Source organism: Chanodichthys erythropterus, chromosome 2 (assembly GCF_024489055.1).
Source record: "Chanodichthys erythropterus isolate Z2021 chromosome 2, ASM2448905v1, whole genome shotgun sequence".
Classification (NCBI taxonomy): Eukaryota; Metazoa; Chordata; class Actinopteri; order Cypriniformes; family Xenocyprididae; genus Chanodichthys; species Chanodichthys erythropterus.
The window spans coordinates 34,732,945-34,748,082 of record NC_090222.1 but is presented as its reverse complement, the minus strand read 5'-3'; the positions used below and the strand labels follow the sequence as shown (position 1 = coordinate 34,748,082).

Genomic DNA, 15,138 nt, shown 5'->3' with positions numbered 1-15,138 from the left:
TCTATGGATGGCATCTGTGACATGCTGTTTATTACCAAAGGAAATTATTTCAACTCATCCCTCAGTTTGTATAAACACACATAAATTGCATGGATAAATTACTTTGACACAAAAATGTGAATCTTTCGCTTCAGACTTGACATGCAAGTTCTTTACTGTAAATATTTTATGCTTGTTTAAATTATTGTCTGTGGTAACAGACAGCATATCAGAAATGTTGTCCATTGAGTGTAACTACATGCATGTGCAGGGGCTTTTTCCAAACAACATGTAATGTAATGTCTACCTTGCTAGCATCACATTGTCATTGTCATCTTTGCCCCATTCCCAGTCTTCTCCAGGATCCACAGCAAAGTGCAAAGGCAGCATCTTATGATCCGAGTCTGTCAGAGGGATCACCACTGTAGAAGTTTTTAACAAACAAAAGGTAACAAATGGTCAGTGCCTTTCTGAATTACACTACTTCCCAACTTATTTATACTTATTTACAAACATAATGTAGTATTTAACTGAACTCTTAAGACTACAGCCCTAAAGACCTTTGAAGAAACAAGCTGCATAAAGTGGATAAAGACTTTCTGGCAAGCATAAATTATTGCAGTTTTTGTTCTGTCTTGCTTGGCAAAACTGGTTTATCAGGCAAGAACAGCACAGTGCATGCACCATTTGCTACATATAACCCACTCCTTACCTTGTTCTTTGGAACTGTCCTTCTGCTCCATTGAGACCAAGGCAGAGAAATGGGCCTGGTCATACGCCAAAACGAGAGGAGAGCGGTGACACTTGTTGGCTGGTACTTCCAGAGGCAGGTAAATCCCTCCAAATGGGATTGGTGCGAAAGCTAAGCAAGTGACAAAAAAGAGAAAATCCTGAGATATGCTTTGTTTATTATGGAAGCTTGTTTCCAAAATAATAGGTCATAGCAACTTTTTATCTCACAATTCTAACATTTTTTTTTTTTTGCAAGATATAAACTCACAATTCTGAGAAAAAACTCAGAATCACAAGCTTCCAGTTTATAAAACATGGAAGGACAAATAGAAAATTCCTTATTTAAAAAGGGACATAGTCAACATTTATGCTTCTTTATTTTTTTCCCCTTAAAGTCAACTTATATTATGTCATAATTTAGTTTTACACAAACATGAAATTATGCTATAGTCATATGCTAATATGCCCAGGGTTACATTATAACCATGAAGATTTCTGATGGAGTCATTTTGCTTAGCTTCAATAGACAAGGGAGGGATTTTTGCATTGTGAATGTTAGAGTATCTCAAAGTACGTCAAACTACCTTCATTAAAGGGATAGTTCACCCAAAAATGAAAATTCTGTCATCATTTACTCACAAGTTGTTCAAAACCTGTATGAATTTCTTTCTTCTGCTGAACACAAAAGAAGATATTTTGAAGAATATGGGTAATCAAATGGTTGATGGACCCCATTGACTTCCACAGTATGAAAAACAAATGGAAGTCAATAGGGGCTACTATGGAAGTCAATAGGGGCCATCACCTGTTTGGTTAACCGTTTGGTCTATCAACTGGTTGGTTACCGACACTCTTCAAAATATCTTGTTTTGTGTTCAGCAGAAGAAAGAAACTCATACAGGTTTGGAACTACTTGAGGGTGAGTAAATGATAACAGAATTTTCATGTTTGGGTTAACTATCCCTTTAAAGGGAAAGTGAACATTCTGCCATTATTTACCTTCTCCCCCAGAGTCCCGCAGCATGGTGTCAGCCACCACCACTATTGGCCTGCGGAGCACGTGAGCAAGAACGAACACATGAAACTCCTCCAGGCTCTCGTATACCGGCTCCTCCTGTGACTCGGCACTGTGGGACACAAAACACACTCACAGCATGTGCATAACACTCAAAAAAAACCTCTGTTAACAACTTAACTCAATCTAGAAAATGAAATTAGATGAAATCAACACACCCGTTGCTGCCGTTGGTGTTGTAGTGTATCCTGGGTTCACTAGATGCCAGTTTCAACAACTCATTCCACTCTCTCTGCCACTCTTCCTCTGTGTAAACCAGTCCCGACTGCATCCAAATTCACAAACAAACATAATTAGGCTAAAATTTTCCTAATTACACTACCATTGAAAAGTTTGGTCTCTAAGACTTTTTAATGTTTTTGTTAGAAATCTCTTATGCTCAACAATGCTGCATTAATATAATCAAATATAGTGAAAACAGTAATACTGAAATATTTGTATAATTTGAAGTGCCCCATTATGCATATTTGAATATTACCTTTCATGCCGTGTAATATAGCACACGATTTAAAAAAAAAAAAAAACATTCTAATATGCTGATATGCTGCTAAAAAAAAAAATGTTATCAATGTTGTAAACAGTTATGTTGCTTAATGTTTTTGTGGAAACTGTGATAAGTTTTTGCAGTAGAAAGTTCAAAAGAACAATTTAAGACATTAAATATGTCTTTTCTGTCACTTTTGATCAACTTAATTTGATTGCTGAATAAAAGTATTAATTTCTTAAAAAAAAAAAAAATTTTGAACGGTAGTGTGTATTTTAATTAAGAACCCTGATACCAAATTGATTAGTGTTATCTGCTGCAATCTCTTTGTACAAAATAATGAACCAAAAGATAAAGTGCTCTAACCTCTTTGTTCTGCATGGTTTGTTGCCATCTCCACCTTCGCTTTAAAGCTTCCCTCTCCTGACCATGATCCATCAGTGCATAGAGAGACTTCCGCAGCATCAAGTCTCGATCATGGAAGCCCCACATACCTACATTATAATATTCAATGTTTTAAACATAATTACTGAATGAATAACTTAAGATTTCATCTGGCAGTGGTTTCTAGGCGAGTATGCATTCCTTTTACTGTTGTTTTGGACACAATTGTTAGCGTTTACACTAAAAGCGCCTGCATGGAAATCTATCTGCCACTCCAATAAGATATATCAACCAGCATCTATTTTCAACAACACATTAGTTCACAGGAAAAATAAATCATCTTTAAGTCTGTAAACCTTTAGCTAAATGTAACACCAACAGAAAGCTGAAATGAATACATATAAACTTGTATAAAAACTCATCTGTACTGTGCGGATTACTTGCAGGTCAGAAGTCAGTTTGAACACTTACCCAGCGAGGCTGCGTGTAACAAGCAATTCCCATCACCACTAGTAGCCAGAGGTAATAAACTCTGACAGCCAGTGCCCAAACGAGTCCACCAGTTCAATCGTCCTGTTGAAAAACAAATTTCTCAAATTTTTGGCAACAGACACTATGATACTTCTTAAAAATCCTTCTATGGCTATACTTTCCTACTATACAGTAGGCAAAAAAAACTATGTGAATAAAATTGCAATTCACATTATTCATAAAACAGTAGGCAAAAAGTACTCGCAGATGACCCATTTCTGGCAAGTACTCATCCAATGACACTTTACTATCCCATGAGGCCACGGGAGGGGATTTTTGATTAGCAGTGAAATGATGCAACTGATGAACAGACACATGACAATGACAACATGACGAATGTAGTATATCCAGATTACATTTATAGTACACACATCCATAGTATATAGAAAATACTTTTTTTTTAATGGTCACAAAGTAAATACTTATTTTAAAAGAAGAGTATCGGAAATTTCCATAAACCAGTGAGCAACACTGGAAGGGCGATGGTGAACCAAGTGAAATATAAATCATAAATATTCTTTATTCATAATTCAACTATCAATAAAAATAGTTAAATATAATTAAAAAAAAACTATTTTTACTATTATATTATATTATATTATATTATATTATATTATATTATATTATATTATATTATATTATATTATATTATATTATATTATATTATATTATATTATATTATATTATATTATATACTATTTTACCATTACCAATTTGTGTGTTCTGTGTCTCTTTGGGCTTATTAGAGTATCATTCTAATGGCAAACTCCTGTGTGCGTCACAAAGAACAGTATATGTATGACATGGCGTTTCTGTCTATGTAGGGCATTTCAAATCAGTAACTTATGAGGTTACGGTTTAGTCTGTATGCTTATATAGACAGTAGAGAATAATGCAGCTAACTGAAATGTTATGTTAGAAATGTCTGACTATAAAACTCAGAATATAAAAATATTTGGTTCATCTGTCAGAGGAGAGATTCTTGAAATAAAATGACTAACCCGCATGCTCCAACGCCACCATCATAGACTGCTCAATGAGGTCTCTCTCGATGAAGCCGCGGAAGTCGTCTCTGTAGACGGTGAGGTCAGGCAACTGGAAGGTGCAGAGAGGAGTGTCCAGAAGCGGCTCGTTGCTGCCGCCCGTACTGGACACGTGCGAGCGGGCCAGAGAGACGATGGTGGAGCTGGCGTGAGAGATCCCCCTTGACAGTCGCTTCTCCGTGGCTGCTGCCATGATACATGTTCAGATTACTGCGTATACTTGAGAGTATGACACTAGACACTGGTAACCTATTCTTATCATTCGAAAAACAATGCTAGTCAGGTGAGAGTGGGAAGGGCTTAGAAATGACACCATATGCAACTAGTGTCATGATCAGAGTAAATCATTTACATAAATTATGAAACACCATTTGAGAACTGAGGCCATGCCATGCAGAGAGGCTTTCAAGTGCTTTTCATACCTTGCACAACCTCATCTTGGCGATACAAAAGGGACCGCCCCGTTCGTGCCATCTCTTTCTCGATGGAGGGGTACTCTCTCTCCTCAGCAAGGGTGCATGACAGGTTCCCAGCGTGCACTTGTCTCAGCTGCTCAAAATCACTCAGCGCAGCTGAGAGGTCCCAATTCTTTCCTGTGAGGATGAAGTGTGCAAGAAAATAAGAGGTCATAGTTCCACTGCACTTCTGCTAAGGAGTTTAAATATTAACCTGACATTTGTTAGGTGCAGCGAAGGTCAATGACAAATTCCCCTGCAGTAGCTTGAGTAAATATTGGTCTGTACTGACTGTAAAGCGTGCATACTGCAGAACTATGTATATTTAAATTCATTCTCCTATCTGCAGTGTTGCTAGCAACATGCGCTGGGTTTGTTAAAGGTGCCCTAGAACTTTTTTTAAAAAGATGTAATATAAGTCTTAGGTGTCCCCTGAATGTGTCTGTGAAGTTTCAGCTCAAAATACCCCATAGATTTTTTTTAATAAATTTTTTTTAACTGCCTATTTTGGGGCATCATTATAAATGAGCCCATTCAGGGCTACTGGCCCTTTAATTCTCCTGCTCCACGCCCACAGAGCTCGCGCTTGCCTTGAACAGTGCATAAACAAAGTTTACACAACTAATATAACCCTCAAATGGATCTTTACAAAGTGTTCGTCATGCATGCGGCATACATGCGTCGGATTATGTGAGTATTGTATACTGTTATATTGTTTACATTTGATTCTGAATGAATTTGAGGCTGTGCTCCGTGGCTAACGGCTAATGCTACACTGTTGGAGAGATTTATAAAGAATGAAGTTGTGTTTATGAATTATACAGACTGCAAGTGTTCAATAATGAAAATAGCGACGGCTCTTGTCTCTGTGAATACAGTAAGAAACGATGGTAACTTTAACCACATTTAACAGTACATTAGCAACATGCTAATGAAACATTTAGAAAGACAATTTACAAATATCACTAAAAATATCATGATATCATGGATCATGTCAGTTATTATTGCTCCATCTTACCTAGTCTGTTGATTCACCTGTGCACATCCAGACGTTAATACTGGCTGCCCTTGTGTAATGCCTTTCATAATGTTGGGAACATGGGCTGGCATATGCAAATACTGGAGTCATACATATTAATGATCCCAACTGTTACGTAACAGTCGGTGTAATGTTGAGATTCACCTGTTCTTCAGAGGTCTTTTAAACAAATGAGATTTATATAAGAAGGAGGAAACAATGGAGTTTCAGACTCATTGTATGTCATTTCCATGTACTGAACTCTTGTTATTTGACTATGCCAAGATAAATTCAATTTTTCATTCGAGGGCACCTTTAAGGTTTTACTGCACGTTCATATAGATGCTTATGCCACTGTTTTTTTTTTTTTTTTTGCCCTCCTGTAGTCAGTTAATCATAAAGACCTTAGTCAGGATAGCTGCCATATTGAATTCTACACAGGTCACTCAAACAGAATTAATCAGAGTCGTAACTATCGGGTTTATAATATAGTTTTGAGTCTTGTTTATAATTCAAGGGTTACATAATATGAATACGTTTTTGCAGTTATGTCATACTTAAATTAAATATCTTATAATTTAGCTTGCATCAAATAAAAAGAAAACAATTAGAGATGACTTTCCATTTAAATTCATTAGATTATCAAAAAGAAAGTTACATTACTAAATGGTTATGTAATATTTAAACATTTTGGGTTGTTTTTTTTATTTAGTGTTATAGATAAAGTGATGTAGCAGTATTCATACAGTTAGCAATATAAGATTTTGTTCATGCCACCCACCCCATCCATCATCTCTACTAAAAGACTGACATCTTATTGGATCAAAAAAAATCAAAGAATCAACGCTGAAGAGGGGGTAATGGGGAGCAGGATGGTTTTGGCTCACCCTCCAGCAGGTCTCTGGCCAGTCCTGGTTCAGCTCCAGTAGAACGGACAAAGTCGGACAGGACTGCGTCCATATCCAAAGTCATGTGATCATGAATTTACAGTGCAGAAGGGGACATCAGGAGAGAAAAGACTGGAGAGCAATTCTCCCTCACAGCAAAATCACCATTACGGCCACACCTAAAGAGCAAGAGAGGAAAACAGATAGAAGCGATCCTTAGTGAGGCCATGCTCAAGCTTTGGCTCGCTGCATCATATTGGTGCACATTACCAGAGATCTGTTGACTCCAGCAGTCACATGCCATTCCTGTGACCTCTGCTGTGGAGCTCAGCTGAACGCTTCAGTTTGCATTACAGAGAATGTGCAATTCATTTGAAAGGCGGCTAGTATGATACAGCTGTTTTAGGTGCATTTCAAAGTTCCAAATTATGTTCCTTCATTAACTGAAAAATTAAGGAATTCAATTACTACCCCCCATATTCAAAGATTTCTGAAGAAGAAGAAAAAAAAAGCACCATGGTTTCAACAGCACAACCGTTTTAAACATTAATAATAATAATAATAATAATAATAATAATAATAAATGCTTCTTGAGCAGCAAATCAGCGTATCAGAATGATTTCTGAAGGATCATGTGCCACTGAAGACTGGAGTAATGAAGCTGAAAATTCATTACATTTAAATTACATTTTAAAATGTATTAAAATAGAAAAGTTATTTTAAATTGTAATAATATTTCAGTATTACTGTTTTTACTGTATTTGATTAAGAGTCATCTTTCACAAACATAAAAAAAAAATTAAATTTGCGTTTAAAAAAAAAATAAAAAATTGGGTAGTGTGCATAATTTAAAAAAAAAAAAATTCATTTTCATTCATATCATTGAGCCCTAACCAATTTTGTACCAATCAGCTTTATACATTGTTTATACATAGTTCTTGATCCTCCTTGACTTTGTGAGAAGTTTCTACTTGTGAGTTTGCAAGTCATAATTACAAACATGTGCGTTGAAGTGATTTTGGTCTGAATAAAAAGCAATTTTGTTTAGGTCTCTCTTTTGTACTTTTTCAAAGGCAGGAAGCTTTTTTTGGTTTAAAATGCAACTCAAAGACAAGCAAATTATGTCTGTAATTGATGCTTTCTCTGTGTCAGCACAAGAATGATACATAGATAATGATGGGGAATTTAGTTGTGTCACACAAGTGTGCTGCCTCATAAACTGGCTAAGTGAGTAGTATTTTCTAGCAAGCTTTATAGCTATTCCTTATCAACAGTACACAAAACAAACACAGGCTAAATTGTACAGTCAATATTCACAATTACAACTTGGTATAACAAACACCATTTTTTTTACCCACCATGATTCTTTAAAGGATTAGTTCACTTCAAAATGAAAATTTCCTGATAATTGACTCACCCCCATGTCACCCAAGATGTTCATGTCTTTCTTTCTCCAGTCAAAAAGAAATGAAGGTTTTTGAGGAAAACATTCCAGGATTTTTCTCCATATAAATGGACTACACTGGGGTTCAACAGGTTGAAGGTCCAAATTGCAGTTTCACTGCAGCTTCAAAGGGCTCTACATGATCCCAGATGAGGAATAAGAGTCTTTTCTAGCAAAACGATCGGTCATTTTCTAAAAAACAAAACAAAAATATACTTTTTACCCACAAATGCTCGTCTTCCACTAGTTTTGCGATGCGCCACACAGTATGTAATCACGTTGGAAAGGTCACGCATGATGTAGGTGGAAGTACCATGGTCTCATTTTCTCCTCCAAATTCAAACTTGTCTGACATCTGTTGTTTTACCTTTTTTGTAAAGAGTGTTTGACTTAATCTTTGCACGTTCGCTTTGTAGACACTGGATCAGTACTTTCGCCTACGTCACGCGTGACCTTTCCAACATGATTACATAACGCGTGGTGCATCACAGCGGTGCAAGACGAGCATTTGTGATTAGAAAGTGTATCAATTTTTATTTTATTTATTTTTAAATGGCCGATCGTTTCGCTAGATAAGACCTTTATTCCTCATCTGGGATCATGTGGAGCCCTTTGAAGCTGCACTGAAACTGACATTTGGACCTTCAACCCTTTGAACCCCAGTGAAGTCCACTATATGGAGAAAAATCCTGGAACGCTTTCCTCAAAAACCTTAATTTCTTTTCGACTGAAGAAAAAGACAAACATCTTGGATGACGAGGGTGAGTAAATTATCAGGAAATTTTCATTCTGAAGTGAACTAATCCTTTAATACTTCAAAATTGTTACATTAATGGTGATTCAGATAGCAGAGAATAAACTGGGTAAAGCACCACTTACATTGTTTTCCATTAAATTACATTATATTTGTCCCAAATTGTTGTTAATGTTCATATTAACACCCAAGGTTAGACAATTGCGTAGTGTACATTATTCAGTAATGTTTGTTTTTGTGTCTTTCACTTTCTGTTTGCGCAGTTTTTTTGTCTAGCACCAATCTTCAAAATCTGATAAAAAAACAAAAACAAACTAATTTTAACCATATTTAAATGTTTCATCAAAACATTTAAATATGGTTACATGTATTTTTATTGATTTTTTAATTGCATATCGAATATCACATTATTTAAACATGCCTTGAATTTCGTGTAGCCCTGCTATCCATAATGCCTCATTCATGCAGTTGCACAATTATGAAGAATTTTAAAAGACTGTTGAAACAAGGTTAGACAAAGCTTTATGGATGACAGATTGCATCTTGTCAAGAGGACAATGAAAATCAAGTCAGTGATTAGTTGCTGCTTATCACACTTTATGGGTTTGCTAACAGAGTCGTCACATATAGATGACAACATTATGCAGTCAGTTTAGGTTTAAGTTTAAATTTAAATCACCCCTCCCTGGTGTAATGGTACATCCTGTCAGTGCTGCCGTCACCTCCTTTAAAGCTCTGACTCAAACTTTTCAATATAATGCCCATGACTCATAATTCCTTACTGGGCCCTCCCCATCTCTCTGCCCAACAAAAAAAAACCCAGGCAGCTTGCTGTGCCACTGACGGACATAAAGGGCCTTTTCAGCGAGGAAGCTGCTTTCTCTCTTGCTTTGACTTTGTTTGGAAACTATAGCAGAGTGACTAGAGAAAAAGTAACAGCAAAAATAAGGGAATAGGTTGAATCTAGAACCTATCTGCTCATTTCTAGGCATGTAAAGATGCCCAGAGCAGCTAATCAGAATAATCCACTGGGTGGGGATAAGATTAGTGACTCAAAACAGTTCCTGTCAAAGTTCAAAGGAAATATGAAGCGCTAAATAAAACCCTGAATGATTCAGTAGCATAAAGCTTGCTTCACACTCACCTGACATCTTTCATAACATGAGTTAGAGTGAGTCAGCCTCTTCTAACACAAAAAAAAAAAAACACAACAGGACAGCAGTTTCAGAGGTCTGGGCCCCCAGGACAAGGTCAACAGCCCATCTCTCAGCAGCCAGGCTCTGAGAACCATCCAACAAGCAAAATGGTCAGAGACAGATGTTGTGCATGAAAACCTGAAAAACAGAAAGTGAAAGTTAACTTAACATCTCAGGTTATTGAGGGAGAGATGACTAACAAAAGGCTACTGGCATGTTTACAGAGTCAGCTTATAGGCAATTTGGATGATATCTCAACGTCACATGCGTAGCATCATTATGGCATTCGGGTTTTGCCAGAGACACCTAGGTGATGGATTGTAAACAGACAGCACCCAACAGATTTTTCTGTATTGGCTAGCCAGGCTTTTGTCTGTTACATAATGTGCATTGCTGCCAACACGTGGGTGCTTCAAGATAGCAGGATCACTGAAACAGAGACACACACAAGCAGAGGTCAACGCGGTTGTGTTTGCTCTGTGCACTATACTGACTCTAGCCCTCTAACCTATATGACTGATGACTGTGTACTGGTTAAACTAACAACAAAGATTTGCATGAGTTTATGGAAATAACAAAAACGCTTGTAACCCTTGCTCCCTTATAAAGAAGCATCCGGGCTCAACAATAAGGATGACCCCAGGTCAGTGAGAGAGAGAGTTCTGGGCAGTTGATGGAACTGTCACTCAGGCCAGAGCTGCATTGTTACTTGTGTTCAGTGATCATGTGCTTTTTCATGTGATTTTATGCATTTGGATTTCTGTAACTTACTGAGCACTGTCGTTGTGAATTGTGCGAGTGTAAGTGTGGAACCAAGATCGCATCATCTAGCTAGTTAATATAGATCAAGGTATTTTATGGTATTTTTAAAATAAATAAATAAGCCTGTTTTACAGAAAACTGTTTCATCCATCATGAACCTAATCCACACGGCTCTGGGGGGTTAATAAAGGCCTTCTGAAGCAAAGCGATGCGTTTGTGTGAAAAAATATCCATATTTAACAAGTTATGAAGTAAAATATCTAGCCTCCGCCAGACCATCTTCTGTATTCAAATTATAAAAGAGACGGAACTGGTGTTGCATCAGTTAAGCTTTTTCCATAAGTTGAAAAGGGAAGGCATAGGACTTAGTATAAGCTTTTTGAAATGTGAGAGTTTTACACTTTCTTCATAAGTAGAATATGGAAGGCGGTCTGCTGGAAGCTAGATATTTTACTTTGTAACTTGTTAAATATAATATAATATAATATAATATAATATAATATAATATAATATAATATAATATAATATAATATAATATAATATAATATAATATAATATAATATAATATAATATAATATAATATAATATAATATAATATAAAGTTGTTGTTTTTTTTTTTGTTTTTTTTTACACAAACGCATTGCTTCGCTTCAGAAGGCCTTTATTATCCCCCTGGAGCCATGTGGAATATGTTTATGATGGTTGGATATGGATGGAACAGGCACCTTCTTCAGCTTCATACTTGTTAATCCCGCTCAGTTCCATTCTACAGCTCGGATGTGTCAGGATATTTATTAATATATCGCCGATTTTGATCATCAGAAAGAAGAAAGTCATATACACATATGATAGCTTGAGGGTGAGTAAAGCTAATTTTCATTTGAAAGTGAACTAATCCTTTAATAAATAAGGTAATGACACCAAAAATGACCAACCTAACTTATATACATTTTAAATATTGTTGTTACATACAGTCAGTAATAAAATAAAAACAAATAATCAAAGACACAAATAAATACAACAATAATTAATTCACTTAAGAAATAACCGACTATGTTTACGATGATACTCAAGACGGGCAATTTGACGAGCAAACAAGCTTAATTTTTTCAGTTAGGGAAAAGAAAGAAAATGACTCAGAATTCACACAGTGCTGGCAAATCTCTAGCTACTTTTTGCAACTTTAAAGGGGAAACTAATACTACTGTTAATGAGTTACAGTACATTTGCTCTTAATGTGTCCATACGCATATCAACTAGTTTATAATCTTTTTGCATGAGGTTTTAACTAATTTCAAAAGTTGCTAATGTTAGTCTGCAATTTTGGTCTAGCACACAGAGTTAATGACAGCAGAATGAGCAGCTCAAGAAGTTTGTTTGAATGTTATAAATGCTCCCAGCAAGAATAGGGATGCTTCCCTTCAGGTGTTGTCTGCCCATGCAGAGCTAATGAACTCACTAGTGCACAACACCAGCATAAATGAGCAAGATAAAACACTAACCAGCCATCTGCTGTTCATAATCCAAATTAGTAATGTCAATACTGGAAGAAAAAACTCAGAGATAAAAGGATTTCTGAGGTTCGGAGCAGACCTCCTCACCAGAAGTCACTGATGAAGGGTAACTGAATGAATGGTCCCCCATGGCTTTTAGAGCTGCATTAATGAGCCCAACTGGTATCAGGCAGCCACCACTGCTGAGCTTGAGTGAAAAAGAGGCTGCTTGTCAATCACAACTCAAACACTTTGTCACTCTCACACCATGTCCTGACCAGGTGCGACACGACCATCTGAGTGTCACTGTCAAGTAATTTTTCTGTTCTAACTAAATACTGAGAGAAGCAACAAAAATCAAGCCAACGGGAACATATTTGATATTTAAAAATTCTGTCTTACAAGCTGATAAAATAGCACATTCTTGAGATGAAAATGTGCGTATATAAATTACAACAGTGCATGAAGCATCATATCATGAACAAAATGAATAATTAACAAATGCATGAATTTAACAATGTCCAATGAAGTCTTACAATGATCTGATGAGCCTAGCAAACTGAACTGCTTGATGCTGGCGTAATCTGTTTAGGCATGGGATGCGTAGTATTATTATGTAACATCACTGCTAGGGCTGTGAGATGCGGCAAAGAGGAGATCGAGCCGGTTTGCTTTCAAACCCAGTTTGCACCCTTTCGCTACTGCATCAAGACAGGCTGTGCAATGATGAGACCCTGAGGCCTGACAGCAAAGAACAGTCTCAGGGGGTTGGGTGGGGATGTGTAAGCTCTCTGGAAACTCAGGGACTGCACCACTGATATATGCTCTTCAGCATCCTCTCCAGCCCTCATTAAAAAGGTCATTAGTTCAAAGCAAACCAATTGTTTAGCAGGGGCATAGAGTCACTGTTAATTTGTCCATTTGCAGTTAAGCAAATGTGCTAAACAGTCCAAATGCAGTCCCCTGTGACTCCTAATCAATATGTTCAATTGTGTTTGCCATTTCCTGGTAATAAAGAGGAACAAAATAAATAATTTTTAAAGAAAATACATGCTATGTTCAGTCATCTTCCTTTTCTGGTCTTAAAGGGATAGTTCAACCAAAAATGAATTTTCTGTCCTCATTTATTCACCCTCAAGTTGTTCCAAACCTGTATACATATTTTTTGTTGTGCTGTACACAAAGATATTTGATATTTGCCAGAGTGTTTGTAACCAAGCAGATCTCGACCCCCACTGACTACCATAGTATTTTTTTTCTACTACGGTAGTCAATGGGGGGCGAGATCTGCCTTCTTCCTTTGTGTACAGCAGAACAAAGAAATAAATACAGGTTTGGAACAACTTGAGGATGAGTAAATGAGTACAAATTTTCATTTTTGGGTGAACTATCCCCTTAATATCGATTTTTTTTTCTACTTATCAAGAAGTTCTACAATGTTGCGAGGTATACCAGTATATATTTTATTTAAAATGATTTGATATCATGATTTTGCTCATTTTGCCGTTCCAAAGTTCACCGCTACGTGGTAGTGTGCTACCCAAACTGACGTGAAACTGCCAAACGTGGCAACACAGAAGAACAAAATGGATAAAGCAGTTGAATCTCACTCAACATGCCCAAAACTAATTAATGAAGAGGGCAGTAGAAGTGAAATTTGGAATTACTTTGCTTATAAAAGTGATGAAGAACTTATCAAACCTTGCCAAGCATCGGTCACTTGCCCGTCCTGACTTGTACAAGACATTAAGAGATCGACAGGTGAGTGAATCATTCAAATGATCTAATTTAGACATTTTCTTTTAACACTGATCAACGCATACATAAGATTATATCGTTTAAATAACAGGAAAGCTCCAGCGAACCAATAATAATTATATCTCATAAAATTTGCACTTAAAGGATTAGTTCACTTTGAAATGAAACTCCCAAGCTTTACTCACACTCAAGCCATCATAGGTATATATGACCTTCTTTCTGATGAACACGGTCGGAGTTATACTAATAAATATTCTGACACATCCAAGCTTTATAATGGCAGTGAAAGGGACCAATGAGTATGAGTTGAAGAAAGTACATCCATCCAAAGCAAAACGTACTCCACACAGCTTCGGGGGTTAAATAAAGGCTTTCTGAAGTGAAACGATGTGTTAGTGTAAGAAAATATCCAAATTGAACAAGTTATAAAGTAACATATCTAGCTTCCACCAGACCGGCTTCCATATTCAACCTAAAGTGTAATGCCTCTCACAGTTCAAAACGCTTATGCTACGTCCAACGCCTTCCATATTCAACTTACACACAACATCAGTTAATCTTTCTTCGCAAGTTGAATACGGAAGGCAGTCTGGCGGACGCTAGATATTTTACTACTGAATGATATCAAAATCGCTTGAATGTTCAAATTGGCAAGATTTAAAAAGACGTGGGCAAGTGATTTCCATCAGCTGTCCCGAAACGCAAGTGAAAGTGTTGTATCGCATTACTGATTTGATGTGATAATCTGTGTTAATAAATATCTGTGGCAATTTCCCCGCTTTATAAACGCGAAACCTGTGAGAATGAGTAAAATTGTGCACAATAGACATTTATGGTACCGATTTAATATCGATACTACGATATTAGATTGTGGTACTGTACCGACGCCAAAATTGTGGTATCGAGCCATAACTAGTTGATAGGTCAAGCCTTATGTCTTGTCCATCCTCAGTCTGAGATCATATTCCCTGAAGCAAAAAAATTTAAATTTAAATATTAAATAGAAAAAAAAGTTAAATATTTTATTAAATAAAATTAATACAAATAATAATATTTATAATAATAATAATAATAATAATAAATGATAACAAAACTATTTTTATGTCAATTCTAATATTAGAAAATGGGTCAAAAGTCTAACAA

The 15,138-nt window shown here is 36.4% G+C and overlaps 1 protein-coding gene across 2 annotated transcripts in view; it reads right to left on the bottom strand.

Annotated features, from left to right (window-relative positions):
- Positions 1-15,138, bottom strand: part of otud7b (OTU deubiquitinase 7B) — a 32,836-nt gene that overhangs the window by 7,963 nt on the left and 9,735 nt on the right. Inside the window, exons 2-11 of one of the 2 annotated variants that reach the window (XM_067410785.1) lie at positions 9,931-10,120; positions 6,589-6,767; positions 4,651-4,821; positions 4,187-4,414; positions 3,126-3,227; positions 2,637-2,764; positions 1,945-2,051; positions 1,711-1,838; positions 692-841; positions 287-401 (exon numbers count right to left, since the gene is read on the bottom strand). In XM_067410785.1, coding sequence (XP_067266886.1) covers positions 287-401; positions 692-841; positions 1,711-1,838; positions 1,945-2,051; positions 2,637-2,764; positions 3,126-3,227; positions 4,187-4,414; positions 4,651-4,821; positions 6,589-6,673 — 1,214 coding nt within the window. In that variant the 5' untranslated portion in view covers positions 6,674-6,767; positions 9,931-10,120. The remainder of the gene's footprint in view (positions 1-286; positions 402-691; positions 842-1,710; positions 1,839-1,944; positions 2,052-2,636; positions 2,765-3,125; positions 3,228-4,186; positions 4,415-4,650; positions 4,822-6,588; positions 6,768-9,930; positions 10,121-15,138) is intronic. The other variant, XM_067410786.1, reaches the window with a different exon arrangement.